Source organism: Apodemus sylvaticus, chromosome 7, assembly GCF_947179515.1.
Source record: "Apodemus sylvaticus chromosome 7, mApoSyl1.1, whole genome shotgun sequence".
NCBI classification, from domain to species: domain Eukaryota; kingdom Metazoa; phylum Chordata; class Mammalia; order Rodentia; family Muridae; genus Apodemus; species Apodemus sylvaticus.
Window position 1 is genome coordinate 119980219 of NC_067478.1, and position 15691 is coordinate 119995909.

Here is a 15691-nt window from a genome sequence, read left to right on the forward strand (position 1 = left end):
TGAATTCTCGGGTACAACAGTGATGCCGCATCCACTACACACCGTGCCAAGGAACTCTTCCTGAGACTAAAGGGGGTGGGTGGCATCATGTCCCCCTTAAGGCTGAGCACCCACTGTGACTTACTTTCAGCATTTGGTCCAGGAACAAGTCTCTCAACAAGCACTGCCCTCAGCCAAAAGAAGCTTCTCTGACCAAGGTTGAGAACATTGCTACTAACTTACAGATATAAACAAATATTCAGAAGGCGGTTCAACGACATGTGTGTTTAGTAAAGTAACAGTAGTAGCTTCTTCCCTAGGACTTATGATCTCCCCATCGCCTGTGGACTTTTTACTAGGTTTACAATCCCAGGCGTGAATTCCTTCCTGTGGAGCAAGCCTCAAATCCCGATGTGACTGGTTATCCCCATAGCGTCCATGCCACTGTTGCAGTGACTGGTTATCCCCATAGCGCCCATGCCACTATTGCAGTGACTGGTTATCCCCATAGCGTCCATGCCACTATTGCAGTGACTGGTTATGTCCATAGCGTCCATGCCACTATTGCAGTGACTGGTTATCCCCATAGTGTCCATGCCACTATTGCAGCAGCAGGCACACAGCGCCTGGCATGTTAGTATGATTCAGGGTTGTCCATTGCGTTAGACCATTGATGATTTTTCTCCCTGCAGCCTGAAGAGCACATTCTAGTGCTGTGAAAGCTATCCAGCAGGGAGGAAGCCACCAGTTTCATTTCCCTGTGTCTTGCAATCAAAGTACATACTTCAGCAGCAGGATCTAGAGGGCAACCAAGAGCAAAGACTGTGTTGTTTTAAGAGGTAGATGCTAAGTGTTTTTTTAATGTATTGTGCATCATAATTCTAAAGTGAACATCAAAAATTATTAATGCAGGCCATGGAAGCAGGACTGTCAGAGGTGAAGAATGAGTTACAATCACGAGATGATCTCCTGAGGATTATAGAAATGGAAAGACTGCACTTGCATAGGGAACTGCTGAAAATGGGAGAATTGCAGACTGCTCAAGATAACAGGAAAAGGTACAGTTCTCATGCTGGAAGATAGCAGAGGAGCCTCTCAAAGCAGGATGTGTGTGTGCAGGACATGTGTGTATTCAGGATGTATGTGTGCAGGATGTGTGTGTGTGTGTGTGCAGGGTGTGTGTATGCAGGATGTATGTGTGCAGGATGTATGTGTGTGTAAGATGTGTGTGTGCAGGATGTTTGTGTGCAGGATGTTTGTGTGCAGGATGTGTGTGTGTGTGTGCAGGATGTGTGTGTGCAAGATGTGTCTGTGCAGGATGTGTGTGTGCAGGATGTGTCTGTGCAGGATGTTTATATGCAAGATGTGTGTGTGTGTGTGTGTGTGTGTGTGTACAGGATGTGTGTGTGTGTGCAGAGTGTGTGTGCGGGATGTATATGTGTGCAGGATGTATGTATGTGTGCAGGACGTGTGTGTGTGTGTGTGTGTGCAGGGTGTGTGTGTGCAGAATGTGTGTGTGCAGGATGTATGTGTGTGCAGAGTGTGTGTGTGATGTATGTGTGTGCAGGATGTATGTGTGTGCAGGGTGTGTGTGTGTGATGTATGTGTGTGCAGGATGTATGTGTGCAGGATGTATGTATGTGTGCAGGATGTATGTGTTCAGGATGTATGTATGTGTGCAGGATGTGTGTGTGCAGGATGTGTGTGGGTGCAGGATGTGTGTATGTGTGCAGGATGAGTGTGTGTGCAGGATGAGTGTGTGTGCAGGATGTAGGTGTGTGAAGGATGTGTGTGTGTGCAGGATGTAGGTGTGTGAATGATGTGTGTGTGTGCAGGATGTATGTGTGTGCAGGATGAGTTTGTGTGCAGGATGTAGGTGTGTGAAGGATGTGTGTGTGTGCAGGATGTAGGTGTGTAAATGATGTGTGTGTGTGCAGGATGTATGTGTGTACAGGATGTGTATGTGCAGGATGTGTGTGCAGGGTATGTGTGTGCAGGATGTTTGTATGCAGGATGTGTGTGTATGCAGGATGTGTATGCAGGACATGTGTGTGTAGCATGCATGTGTGTAAAGGATGTATTGCAGGATGTGTGTATGCGTATGAGGCCTTCATATTTGAATTAGAATAAAGTTCAATTCAGATGCAGTCTTTAGGATAGAGTGCATTTCAGTAGAAACAACAGTGTAGAGCTGGTGTTTAATTATAGATCTGCAGAGAAACTGGATTTATTATTCATTCTAATTGCATCTACCTTGTTTGCCTATCAGCATGATGCTAACCTTTTCACTTCTGAGGCTGCTGCCTGGCTGGTCTGTGGCCTGGGTTTCTTCCATTTGGACCCCGCCCCTCTGTATGGTAACTACACCTCTGCACTCATGACCTGTAGATCCATAGAAGGAGTCCTCGCTTGTCCTAGATGGATGGCTCAGTGGTTAAGGGACCTTGCTGCTCCTCCAGAGGAACCTAGGTCAGTCCCCAAAACCAATGTTAGATGGCTCACAACCACTTGTAACCACACTTCCAGGCGATCTGGTGCCCCTGTCCTCTGAGGGCACTCATGTACATAGACATACATATATACACATAAATTAAAATAAAATAAATCTCTTCTTAAAGTTATTATTAACACCAGTTTTTCCCTCCTTACGAGTAGGCATATATCGCATATCCTCCAAAAAGTGGGTCTTCTGAGAATTCTCAGTATTTGAGGTTTTGAAGAGATGGCCTGATTTCTTTAACAATTCACTGGTGTGGAACTTTCTTCTAAGAATCAGAAAGCTAATGAAACAAATATGGTTTCTAAACCTCTGAATAGCTAAGTGATCTATTTTACTTAAAGATAATTGCTATTGCTTTTCAGGCACTAATGAGTTCTTCAAAGTTGTAGGATGTGGTAACATGGAGAGATAGCTCAGTAGTTAGGAGCAAAGACAGATCTTCCAAAAGACTCACGTGGCAGCTCATAACCTCTGTAGCTCTAGTTCCAGAGGGTCCAATGTCCTCTTCAGACCTGTGCTGGCACTATACACACATATGGTGCACAGACATGCGTGGAGACAGAATGCCCATATGCATAAAATAAAAATGAATCTTAAAAATAAATGCCAATGTCCGGCCAGGCATGGTGGTGCATGCCTTTAAATCTGAATACTAGGGAGGCAGAGCAGGCAGCTGTCTGTGAGTTCTAGCCCAGCCTGGTCTACAGAGTGAGTTCCAGTCTAGCCATAAGCAACAAAGGGACAAAATTAATAATGTTCTGTCCAAGCGTAGCCAGGTGTGCTTCAGTACATGGTACCTACATATCAGGCCAATCCAAAGTCTTCCCTGTCTTCTGTCAAAGTGGATGAACATTTTAGTCTCCAAACTATGTCCTTCCGGTTTGGAGGGACTCCTCAGATGTTCCTTCTGAGACTCGATGATGCCATGTGTTGAGGGTTACAGCTTTCTACTGCGTCAGACTCTGGCTTTCATCTTCCCTGCTGCACTTCTCGGATGCTCTTAGTCTGGTTGCTGCCTGGCTGGTCTGTGGCCTGGGTTTCTTCCATTTGGACCCCGCCCCTCTGTATGGTTTGCTAAGGGGAAGCAGCCAGGAGCACTGCTGTGGTGGTTGATGAGGCCTCCGTTCAGGCCCAAACCTTTCTCAGTGATAGTCAATTTTGTTAGCTTTCCATTCCCTTCATTAGGGCAAGAACACCACGAGATGATATGTTTTGCATTTTTTTTCATATTAAGTCTCTGAGGTTTTAGTTGGAAACTGGGGCTTGGGTGGAAAATTGCACATTTATATAATGGTCCATGCTTTCTTGAAGCTGCACTGTTTGCTGGAGGAAGGTAATTCCATCAGAATTGTTTTGTATTTTAAGTTATATTTTGAGATTAGCTTACTAATTTGTAGGCCCAAATAAGGCATTTGAATGGATCTTAGTGTTAGGTCACCCACCCACTGCCCCTTCTTTTCTCTATATCCTTACCAACATGTAACTTAATGCTTCAGACCCCAGGATTCTCTCTTTCAAATTGCATGTATTTTACTATTCTTCCCATTATATTCTCTTTTTTTTATTCAATATATTCTTTATTTACATTTCAAATGATTTCCCCTTTCCTGGATCCCCCCTTCCCAAAAGTCCCATAAGCCCTCTTCCCTCCCCCTGTTCCCCAATCACCCCTTCCCACTTCCCTGTCCTGGTATTCCCCTACACTGCTGCACTGAGCCTTTCCAGGACCAGGGGCCTCTCCTTCCTTCTTCTTGGGCATCATTTGATATGTGAATTGTGTCTTGGGTATTCCGAGCTTCTGGGCTAATACCCACTTATCAGTGAGTGTATACCATGTGTGTTCTTTTGTGATTGGGTCGCCTCACTCAGGATGACATTCTCCAGTTCCACCCACTTGCCTAAGAATTTCATGAATTCATTGTTTTTAATAGCTGAGTAGTATTCCATAGTGTAAATATACCACATTGTCTGTATCCATTCCTCCATTGAGGGATATCTGGGTTCTTTCCAGCTTCTGGCTATTATAAATAAGGCTGCTATGAACATAGTGGAGCATGTGTTCTTATTACATGCTGGGGAATCCTCTGGGTATATGCCCAGGAGTGGTATAGCGGGGTCCTCCAGTAGTATCATGCCCAGTTTTCTGAGGACCTGCCAGCTGATTTCCAGAGTTGTTGTACCAGCTTGCAACCCCACCAGCAGTGGAGGAGTGTTCCTCTTTCTCCACATCCTCGCCAGCACCTGCTTTCCCTTGAGTTTTTGATCTTAGCCATTCTGATTGGTGTGAGGTGAAATCTCAGGATTGTTTTGATTTGCATTTCCCTGATGACTAAGGATGTTGAACATTTCTTTAGGTGCTTCTCAGCCATTCGATATTGCTCAGGTGAAAAATCTTTGTTTAGCTCTGTACCCCATTTTTAATAGGGTTATTTGGCTCTCTGGAGTCTAACTTCTTGAGTTCTTTGTATATATTGGACATTAGGCCTCTGTTGGATGTAGGGTTGGTAAAGATCTTTTCCAAATTTGTTGGCTGCTGTTTTGTCCTTTTGACAGTGTCCTTTTCCTTACAGAAACTTTGTAGCTTTATGAAGCCCCATTTGTCAATTCTTGATCTTAGAGCATAAGCTATTGGTGTTCTGTTCAGGAAATTTCCCCCTGTGCCCATGTGCTCAAGGGTCTTCCCCAGTTTCTTTTCTATTAGTTTCAATGTGTCTGGTTTTATGTGGAGGTCCTTGATCCACTTGGATTGAGCTTAGTACAAGGAGATAAGAATGGATCTGCATTTAAGAAATAATTCTAATGTCCTTTCCCTAAACAGAAAACCATACCATCCTTTATCTGTTTGCATTAGCATGACCTCATTTCTTTGCACCTGTCCACACAGGAATCGCATGATTTCCATTCACTCAGTGGACTTGTCAAGTCCACCACAAAACATGGCTGGTTCAGTACTGCAGCCCTTGAGAATGCTTGGTAAAAATCTAGAAATGGGAGCATTGCTTTCCCCCTTTCCAAATCTCACTTAGTGGAAATTTTTAAGACTACTTAGAAATTGATGCTTCAGAAGAATGCATAACTCAGTGAGAAACACAAGGACACTGGACAATAACATGAAGTGTATACTCAGATGATAAGGAAAAGTAATATACAGTGCATACTCTGGTGCTATGGAGAAATAATATGTAGTGTGTACACTGGTCATACGAGAAGCATGTTCACTTGCACATACAGGGAAGAGGCTGACACTCACAAAGGCTGATAGCAGCTCTTCCAGGAGGAGTACTCAGCAGTGGTGATGGCACTCGTAAGCTCTGCTGGGCTAAGGAAGCCCAATAGTGGCAGTGTGTGTTGGGGCAGAGTGGGGGAGGGGTATGATAGCTGTGATGGTCAGAAAGGTCAGTCCGGCTTAGAAATCCCTGTACCCTGAGGGGATCCACGACTCTGCACCTTTTGAGAGCTCCTTTATTTCCAATCTTTAAATTAATTCCCTCTCCGCCATCACTGAGATTTGGAGCTGTGGTTTGCTTTTGTGTAGTTTGTGTTTTGAATATTGGGAACCCCCTCAGAACATCTCTGGAGAGCCAGTTACACTCACAGGTGACTCCTAGTGAGTCCCAGCAGGCTACAGTGGTGGCCTCACCTAACTTGTACAGCTGTTGCCCCTCCCTCCTGGCATTCAACTTTGTGTTTCACTGATTGGTTCTGGCTTGCCCTCTAGGAAACTGCCTCTCCCAGCTGGGCTTCTCTGAGCATCACAGGGGTCGGGGTCATTCTTCTCCTGGGAGTTTCCACTCCCTCACTGCCCCACCTCAGCATTAGCAAATGGCTACCATCCCGTTTTTTCAAGTAAATAGCCAAAAAAAAAAAAAAATGGCACATTTGAGCTTCCTTCCAGGCCACAAGGTCAGATGTCCTCATGTTGAGCACGTCTGTGGACTGTGTGCCCCCCACGCTCACTCTTCTGACATGTTTCTTTGCCTTGATGCATCAGATCAGCAGTTGAGTTTATTTCCGGTTAGGCACCCATGCTCTTTTATTACAGAAAGCAGTCTTTTCTTCATATTCAAAAATCTTATCCATAGGGGCCTGGAGAGAAGGCTCAAGGGTTAAGAGCACTGGCTGCTCTTCCGCAGGCCCTGAGTTCAATTCCCAGCAATCACATGGTGGCTCACAACCATCTGTAATGAGATCCAACACCCTCTTCTGGTGTACAGGCACACACACAAAGTACTCATATGCACAAATTATATAAATACATATCCTTAAAAATGTTTATGCTCATTTTAATATATAATAAATTACCGATTAACTCCCTTTCCCCCATTAAAACTGTACTCACTCAAAGACAGAAATACTGCCAGGATTGGAATTATTAGGATTTGCTTTTTTTTTTTTTTTTTTTTTTTAGTTAGCTGCATTGTCAATTATATAACAATATATCTCTACAGCATGTGTGTGTGTGTACTTCAGTGTGTGATCTACACTAACAATATAATTACCAACCCACCAAGGTAAGCTTAAGTGTCACCTGCTTTATTTGTAATTTGTAGAGTTGAGTCATCATATTCCCCTTCTACTAAAGAAACAGAAAGGAAAAGGAAGGAGTTGTTTCCAATGGTCTCAGATCACCCCAATCATGAAAAGGAATTGAACAAGGTAAGGAATACACCGAGATCCATTCTCCCAGGTCTGCAGATCCATTCTCTCCCAGTTTTATGTCTCTGCATAAAGTTGGCTCTGAGATCTTCCTTCAGCCTCCTTTCCTTTTCCTGCTGTATTTTCTCCAAAAGTAATTATCTGCCAAGTGGTAAATTCTGACATTCTGTGTGAACACATATCTTCAGTTATGGGGAGAATTCAGTGTGGATGTGCTCAGCGCATGGGAGGCCTGGGGGGTGGGGGGGCCGACCCGCCTGCACGCCTTGGCTAAGGGCCCTCATCTGGGACATGGTTAGTACTGTTTGGATTGTGTCTATTGGGTTGTATCTACAAATGTCTATCACTCCAGATGGAACACTGACTATAGGCAGGCCAACGGAGGACTATACTCAAGGCTCATCTGGTAAACCAATGAGTTTGCTGCCTTCAGAAGGAGGCGGTGTGTGTGTGTGTGTGTGTGTGTGTGTGTACTTACAGAATTGTGTGGGATTCAGAGGCAGCAGCATCATTGAGAAGCCCATGCAGGAAGAGTCACACAGCACAGAAACTGATCCCTGGGGCTCCTGGCCGCCACCGTTCACTGCAGTCCCCTGGTCCCAGCAACTGTTGACTGCTTACAGCAGTGCCTGGGCTTTCCCAACCTTACCTTGCCATGTGTTTTGTTAGTTTCCTGAGCCTCACCAGCTCTGCTTTCTGTACAAAAGAGAATGTTTCAACTCAGAGGAAATAGTTACACAACTTCTACCACCCTGAGGTTATGAAGGCTGTGAAATGAGCCAATGCCTGCTGACACTCTAGTGGCTCTTACCCTGTGCCAAGGACACTGCCCAGAGGATTTAACATCATCTTATAAAATGGATTCTCTATCATCCTCTTTTTGCCTTTGAGAAAACTAAGACGCAGAGAAGTTGAAGAGATTCCCCCATATTACACAGATAATAACTGATGGACACTAGTTTTGAATGTAGGCTCTCTTATCCCAGAGACTACATTGTTAAAATTCTTGAACTAATACAAATTACATTCTGAGAACAGGACCTGGCTCAGAGGTTCACCTGACAGATGTAGGCTACTGATGGTTGGGGCCACACCTACATTTCTAAGAGCCTAGCAAGGACCAAGTACTTTGCCAGGAGCTAAAAACCTAGGATGAGGAGGGTTTATCCAGGGGCTTTTCTTTTTTTTTCAAAGATTTATTTATTTATGATATGTAAGTACACTGTAGCTGTCTTCAGACACACTAGAAGAGGGCGTCAGATCTTGTTACAGATGGTTGTGAGCCACCATGTGATTGCTGGGATTTGAACTCAGGACCTTCAGAAGAGCAGTCGGTGCTCTTTACCACTGAGCCATCTCTCCAGCCCCCTATCCATGGGCTTTTCATTCTTCTACAACCAATGCACCTCCCTAGTAATTATTTTATCAGTTTCAATAGGAATACATTGGAAGGAAAGATCTTACCTAGTTGTAGTAATTCACGCAAATAATCCCAATATTTGTGGAGGTCAAGGCAGGAGGATTGCCACAAGCCTGAAGCCAATGTAAGCTACATATCAAGACCCTGACTCTAGCTTCCATCCCTTAAAGGCTGATCCTGGCAGAGCTGGGTGTCTGAGAACGTATACAGGTTCGGCCTAGGAAATTTGTTATAGAGCAACTGTCATTTCCTTCCGGTTTTCCTGTTTTAAACACCAATACCACATAATCTTACTGATTTTTAAAAATATAACTTTCAGCTGGACAGTGGTGTCACAAGCCTTTAGTTCCAGTATTTGGGAGGCAGAAGTAGGCAGACCCCTATGAATCTGAGGTCTACAGAGTGAGTTCCAGTGAGTTCCAGGACAACCATGGCTACACAGAGAAACCATGACTCAAAAAAACAAATATATATATATTTATATATATAATTATTAATTATAATTATTAATTATAATTATATATAATTTTTATATGTGTGTGTATATATGTGTATGTATATGTACATGTACATGTATATGTCTATGTAAACTTTTAAAGCCTGCTCTTTTCTGCCATTCCACAAGACTGTGTCATGGTAAAAGGAGAGCCTAGTGTCACGTATGATTACAGTCTCCTGGACCTCAGAGGCATCTGACAAAGTCAGGACTAGAGAGTAAAATCCGGATCCTGTCTGAGGGGGACTCTGAGGTGAAGGAGAAGCCAAGGCACAGATGCTCCATGTCATGGCCGCCCAGGCAGCTGCGCTCTGCAGCAGCAGTGGATGGCTGAGGGCACGAGCTGCAGCTTCCAGAAGTATCTGTAAAGAGCCTTTCCCTTCCGTTGTGCTAACACTATTGCGGGTCATGCATTATGAACTTTCCGAGTGGCTTTTCTTTTGTGGGTACAGAGCTGTTTTGATTCACTTGTTTGGTTATAAAATTCACAATTAAAAAAAAGCCATGTCATTGGAAGCACAGATAAATCAATTTCATTTAGAAGCACACTTCATGGAAAAGCATATTGTTTTAATATCTAACCACTGTAAACTAATAAAAAAAATCCTTAATCCTCTTTCAGAATAGCATATTTATTGTCTTAATTTTCTGAGTTTCATCTTTAAGAGGCTTGTGTGAAAATATATACCACAGGGACATAAACAGTAAAATCCAGACTGTCAAACTGCAGAACAATATGGCTGGTTCACCAAAGAAACTGTCAGGAGGAAAAATAAAGGGGGTGGGGACCAAAGAGACTCAGAGGGAGTGAGCCAGGTGGACAACAGGTAGAGAGGCTTGCAGCTAAGCCTGTAACCTGAGTTCCATGCCCGAGACTCACGGTGGAGGAGGGGACCGACACCTGTGAGTTCCCTGCACCTCCACACATGTGCCATGGCATGCACGTGCACAGGCAAGCACATGTAATTTAAAGAGACTCATAACATACACTGGGGTTAGACCCCATCTCTGAGACTCTTTCTTTGGGGAGCTAGACAACCGGCTCCTGGTTCCTGTTTGCTGATTGGCAAAGTTAAGACCATGTGGTGTCTAAGTCATATTTCTAATCTTAGCAATTGCAGGACCAGATAAGGAATGGATGGTACCCAGCCTGGGACGCAGGTACTCTGCATTAGTTCATCTTCTTCCCCTAGGGGTCAATCCTGAACCCTGGCTGTAACCCGTGATGGATGGGAGCACACATTTTAGAAAGTGACAGCCTTTCATGAGAACTGTAACTAGAACACGATTACAGGATTGGATGAAAAGCCACAGACACAAAGACAGACCAGAGTGGGCAGAAAGAACTGGGCAGGTCTGGTGAGATCCTAATCCAGTTTCACAGACTTGAAAAGCATTGGAGATTTGGGACAATTTCACATCCGAATTCTGCCTGAAAAATATTTGGTGATATAGAAGAACTAGTCTGTTCTTCTATAGAACTTTTATAGAACTCCATCACTATAGAAGTCATTAAGATGCTAACATGGGGTTCTGGGAAGAAAGAGGAAGACAGACAGGAGCGGAGAGACCCTTATTCCTTTAGAGATGTATACTGAACTTTTAAAGAGGAAGTATAGCCTCTTGTCACCTTTAAATGTCTGAATATGGAAGGTTCTTTGTGGATTTTCTTGACTCCCTCTCTGACTTTGTCTCTTAGGGCACGGTTGATCAGAACACGAGTTCTACACACCTGGCTCCCGGCCCCACCCTCTGCCCCACCCTCGGCAGGGAGCCTGTGCCCTGCCTCTCTGGCTTCCATCTTTCCCTCAGTATTTTGTGTGATGACCTCTCCTCTGGGAAGACCATCCTTATACACCTCCCACACTGGGGTTACACACCCTCCAGGACATCCCCCCTCAAACAGCAATTACTACCCTGTGATATATATTTGTTTTTCTCCCCCTGCCCGGTATGTGTGTGTTCTGAGAGAGGGTAAATTATCTGTGACTCTCAAAAGTGAGAAGCAATGAGTCAGATCTTTAAACCAATGCCAGGGAGTGTGAACAGGGTGGGGCAAGGTGTGAGCAATGGTGTGAACAGGGTGTGTCAAGGTGTGAGCAATGGGGAGAGAGCAGAGGCTCGGAGAGGGTGGCCTGGGCTGCTGCTGGCTGAGGGTGGTGAGGGGTCCAAGTCCCACAGGTTCTGTTACTAAAAGACAAGCGAGTGAAGATGGTGGCGGGCTCTAAGGGGTTGAGAGGCCAGTAAGACATTCCTACCAACACATTAAGCTTAGTGTGCTACAGCATGGTTCTGAGACCTAGTGTGGAGTCGCTGCTGTCACTGCAGGATTTATGCTTCTTTCATTTAAAAAAAAAATATATATGTAAATATAGCCAAGGACCATGAGTTCCGGTCTAGAGTCTGGCACGGTCCCTTTGTATGATTCAAGCAAGCTGCTTACCCTCCTTAGGTCACTGTTTCTCCATAAAGAAGGTGATGATGGCCAGACTTTGAGGTGTACACCCATGTTCCCAGAACTTCAGAGGCCAGAACATGAGGAGCCAAAGATAGGCTGTGCAGGTAGACCCTGCCTCAAAAACACAATAAAGCACTTAGTAACAGTTTCTGTCAAGTCTGCCGGAAAGCTGAGTCAGCAGGGACACTGCAGGTGACAATAAGGCCACGGTGAGGCTTTGGGGGTTGGGAGGAAACTGACTCCAGGTGCCCTTGTTGGTTAGCAATGACCAGAAGTAGGCTGGCCTGGGCCGCGGGCCTTCCTGGGCAGCAGGACTAAGGCAGAGTCCAGCACAAGCCGGCTGCAGCTGCTCTGCGAGGGAGGGGCTGCTCAAGTCTCTACTTCCTCTCCCCAGATGAGAAGCCAGCTCTATCAGGAGGAAGGCCTGTGCTCCGAACAGGAGCGGATGAGGAATGAGATCTCCGAACTCACCCAGGAACTTCATCAGAAGGAAGTCACTATAGCAACTGTCATGAAGAAAGCTGCCCTTCTGGAAAGACAGCTAAAGATAGAATTAGAAATAAAAGAAAAAATGTTAGCAAAGCAACAGGTATGTGTGCGTGTGGGAGAGCACTCTCTGGGGCTGGCTCCTGCTCCTGCACATCCTAGCCTCGCTCCTGTCTGTTAACCGCCTCGGTGCTTGGTCAGTGTATGAGCCTCACCTCATAAAACCCTGTGCCGTGGACAAAGTACCATCAAAGACACACTAGGGACCTACTAGACGGTGCGCACATGTGCGCACACACACATACACACACAAACACACACACACATACACACGCACGCACATGATCTGTCACATGCCAAGATCCTTCAGCTGTCTTCCCAGATCACACTGCCCTGTTCCCCCCTCACTCATTTGCTATAGGACCTTTCCGCTAAACTGTCTTTTTTAGAAAGCAATTCCAGCTTGCTAGAATCACCGCCCTCCCCCCCCCCCCACACACACACATCCAAACACCATTTAATAGATTGCTGGTAGTGTTTTAAACATGGAGGCAACAACATAAAAACATATAAACATAAAGCATAAAAACAACATACAAATCAGTACATAGTTACTAGACATCCACTCAGCGCGCAGCAGAGTCCTCAGAGACAAGCAGAGGTCTTGAGGTTCCACGTTAAAACCCAGCAAGGGATGCTCGCCCCTGCCTTCCTCCCTATTTATTCTTTCACTTCCTTGCTTTCTGACAATTTGTGGCCTGCTTTTGACAGCACAGGCTTTATGGCCTTTTTCCCTCTAAGTCTAGGGGATTTCAGAACACAGAACACGAATCAAGACAATTTCCATAAGAGCAGTTCAATCTTGTGTGTTTACAAAAACAGGAAAAATTGGGCCTTCCTCCAGCCAGAGGCCGCAGACTGACCTGTTTGACCACACAGGGGAGCCAGCACAGGGCACTGCACAGCAGGGCACCTCACAGATGGTCAGGGGCAGCTGCACAAGAACCACTCCCGTTTCATCTTCATACCACCATGTTTCCCAGACTTTGTCAATGGGCGTATATCTTATATTTCACAAAGTAAATATTTTTAACGCAAGAGTTTTATATAGAAATGAGCCTTAGATATACAAAAGAGCAGGCCAGGTGTGGAGGCACGAGTCTGTCCTCCCAACATTCAGGTAGACAACATCAGGGAAAGGCACACAAAGGAGCGCGGCCAGAACACCAGAAGGAACGAATTAAACACTGAAAGCCATGTACTGCTTACTGTAAATGTTAACTGGGTGTTGCAGAAGTGTAATGGGCAAGAGAATTTTCAAGAAGGTTTTTCTTAATTGTGATTATAATTCCTATACATGAGAAATGGAATTTCAGATTTGGTAGGGAAAAAATAAATTATGATTTAAGTGTTTTAAATTCCACACTGCTCAAACAGGAAGAGAGGCAGGGGTGGGCTTAAGATAGGGACAGCTGTGCCCCTCAATACCACAGAAAGTCTCTGCACCCATCTGGACAGGGTTTATTAACAAATGACAAGCTTCCATTGTGAGACATGTGCCTTTTATCTGCTAATCTTTCAGGTCTCAGATAGAAGATTCAAAGCTGTCAGAACAGAAAACACACACCTGAAGGGAATGATGGGCGATTTAGACCCTGCACGGTACTTGGTAATACGCTGAATTCATTCCCCCAAACTGAACAGGAGGTGGCTTGACTGGTCAGGGCTGGCCATCGGCGTGGTCACTGAGCATGCGCACTAGGAGCGCCGAGCTGCGCGCTGCCTCCCGCAGTGGCTTGCCCAGGCTGGGTTACCTGGCTTGGGTTCATTTCTGATCATTTCCCAAACATACAAAGCATGCAGTTGTCTGGCTTTTAATCCTGCAGTTGCTTGAAACCAGATATCCTAGACAGCCGGAATTCAGTGCCAACCTTATGCTCAAAGAAGCCCTGCCCACAAACCGGAGTCAGAATGATTTGTTCCGTTCTTGCTTGATTTGTATTTGGCTGACTTGTTTTGTGGCTTGTCCCTTTCAACTTGATGACAAGCAGGAAGTTGGCACGGCCAACAACTCAGGCTAGAGCAAGCGTTCAGTGTTTGTTAACCGAATACATGAATTAGCCCCTGGCTCTACCTGTTCTCATAAACAACTTAAATGGCTCCAAGCCTCTCGCTTCCATTGTCTAATGTAGACGTCGATGGTCGGATTTTTGTAGAACTTGTTGGTCAAAATATTGAAATATTAGCATTATTTGTTATATTTTTCTTTTATTCACTTAGAAAAAAATCCTACCGTTATTTTTTTTAACTGTTCAAGGAACAGAAAGGTAATGTAAAAAAATTTGGCATCATGGCTGCTTAAGTTAACCTGTTCCTTTGGCCATAATAATGTGGGTCGAGGCCGTGGCAGCCCCTTCTGAAGCCAATGTTCTATTTCTGTCGTGTTGTGCACCTGTTCTCACATGAGTCCGTATTCCAGCATCAAGACAGTAGAAGCATCTGGAAGCACTCTCCCTTCTTCCTTGAGCATGGCTGTGGATCCTGTGATTGGAGCACAGATGGATAAAAAGGGAAGCTTGCTGGTCTCCCTATCTGCTACATTAAAAACCTGCCTGTCACCTCCGCCTTTTCATTCCCAATGTGGGACACAAAAAGCAAATCCCAGCTCCATGGATATACACATACATACATACATACATACATATGTGTATATATTATATATATATATTTGTATATATGCATGTATATACATATTGAAGTGACTAGATACATATGTGTGTTTATATATGTATATATGTATGTATATATATATATGTATACACACACATATATGTACATCAGTTCAATTAAGTGTTTGTCTATATGTATCCCAGGTCACCATAGCCCAGCTGAGGGGCTTCCCTTTCTCCTGTAGGATTTTGGCTTTGTTCATTGACATCATCTGCTTTTTAAAGAAGTAAAGCACACAGATAGAAAAGCAGCCGCTAATTACCCACCCCCACCCCGCCGAGTCCCCCAGCCCCGAGCGGGCAGCAGAGGAGGCTATGCTGACAAGCACGTGGTGGCCCCTGTTGCGTCTCCTGCCCCCTGACTATTTGCACAGCTAAGCTGGGGAGACAGTCTCCACCAAATAGATGCGCAGCTCGACATTGCCCAGAGCTGCCCTCCAGCTGTGTGTGGCAGAAATACAACCCAGTAAGTGCCAGGAAAGTTTGCACTCATCCAAACTGTACATAGCTGTCTGTGAATGAACCCAGCATGTGCAGGCAGGTGACGTCGGAGCACGGTCGTTCTGTAGCCTCTCCACCCCCTTCTCTTCTGCATCTTGTCCCACGTGCCTTACAGTAGACAGCAACTACTCGGTTTGTATCCATCACTTAGTATATTTACAAAAAAAATGATCACAGGGATAAAGGGATGGCTCAGCATTTTAAGAACACTTGTTTCTTGGGTAGGACTTGAGTCAGTTTCCCACTCCCTGCTCACAACTACCTGCCAAGTCCAGTTGCAGGGGCTCTGAAACTGACCTCTGATTCTTCAGGCTCCTGTATACAAAAGGTTCAAGGTGCACACAGACACACACACACACACACACACTCACATATACAGATACATATAACTTTTTAAACTAGGCTCACATACAGAGACATACTTCTGTGTGTCTTATTTTTGTTTGCTCCAACGTCCCTTTCTACA

The 15691-nt window shown here is 44.9% G+C and overlaps 1 protein-coding gene across 5 annotated transcripts in view; it reads left to right on the plus strand.

Annotated features, from left to right (window-relative positions):
• Deup1 (deuterosome assembly protein 1) overlaps positions 1–15691 on the plus strand; it is a 54601-nt gene that overhangs the window by 20558 nt on the left and 18352 nt on the right. For 2 of the 5 annotated variants that reach the window (XM_052189060.1, XM_052189061.1), the window contains 4 exons: positions 892–1037; positions 7030–7135; positions 11904–12098; positions 13578–13664. In XM_052189060.1, coding sequence (XP_052045020.1) covers positions 892–1037; positions 7030–7135; positions 11904–12098; positions 13578–13664 — 534 coding nt within the window. Of the gene's footprint in view, positions 1–891; positions 1038–7029; positions 7136–11903; positions 12099–13577; positions 13665–14474; positions 14562–15691 lie in introns of those variants that run through there. The other 3 variants (XM_052189064.1, XM_052189062.1, XM_052189063.1) reach the window with 3 other exon arrangements.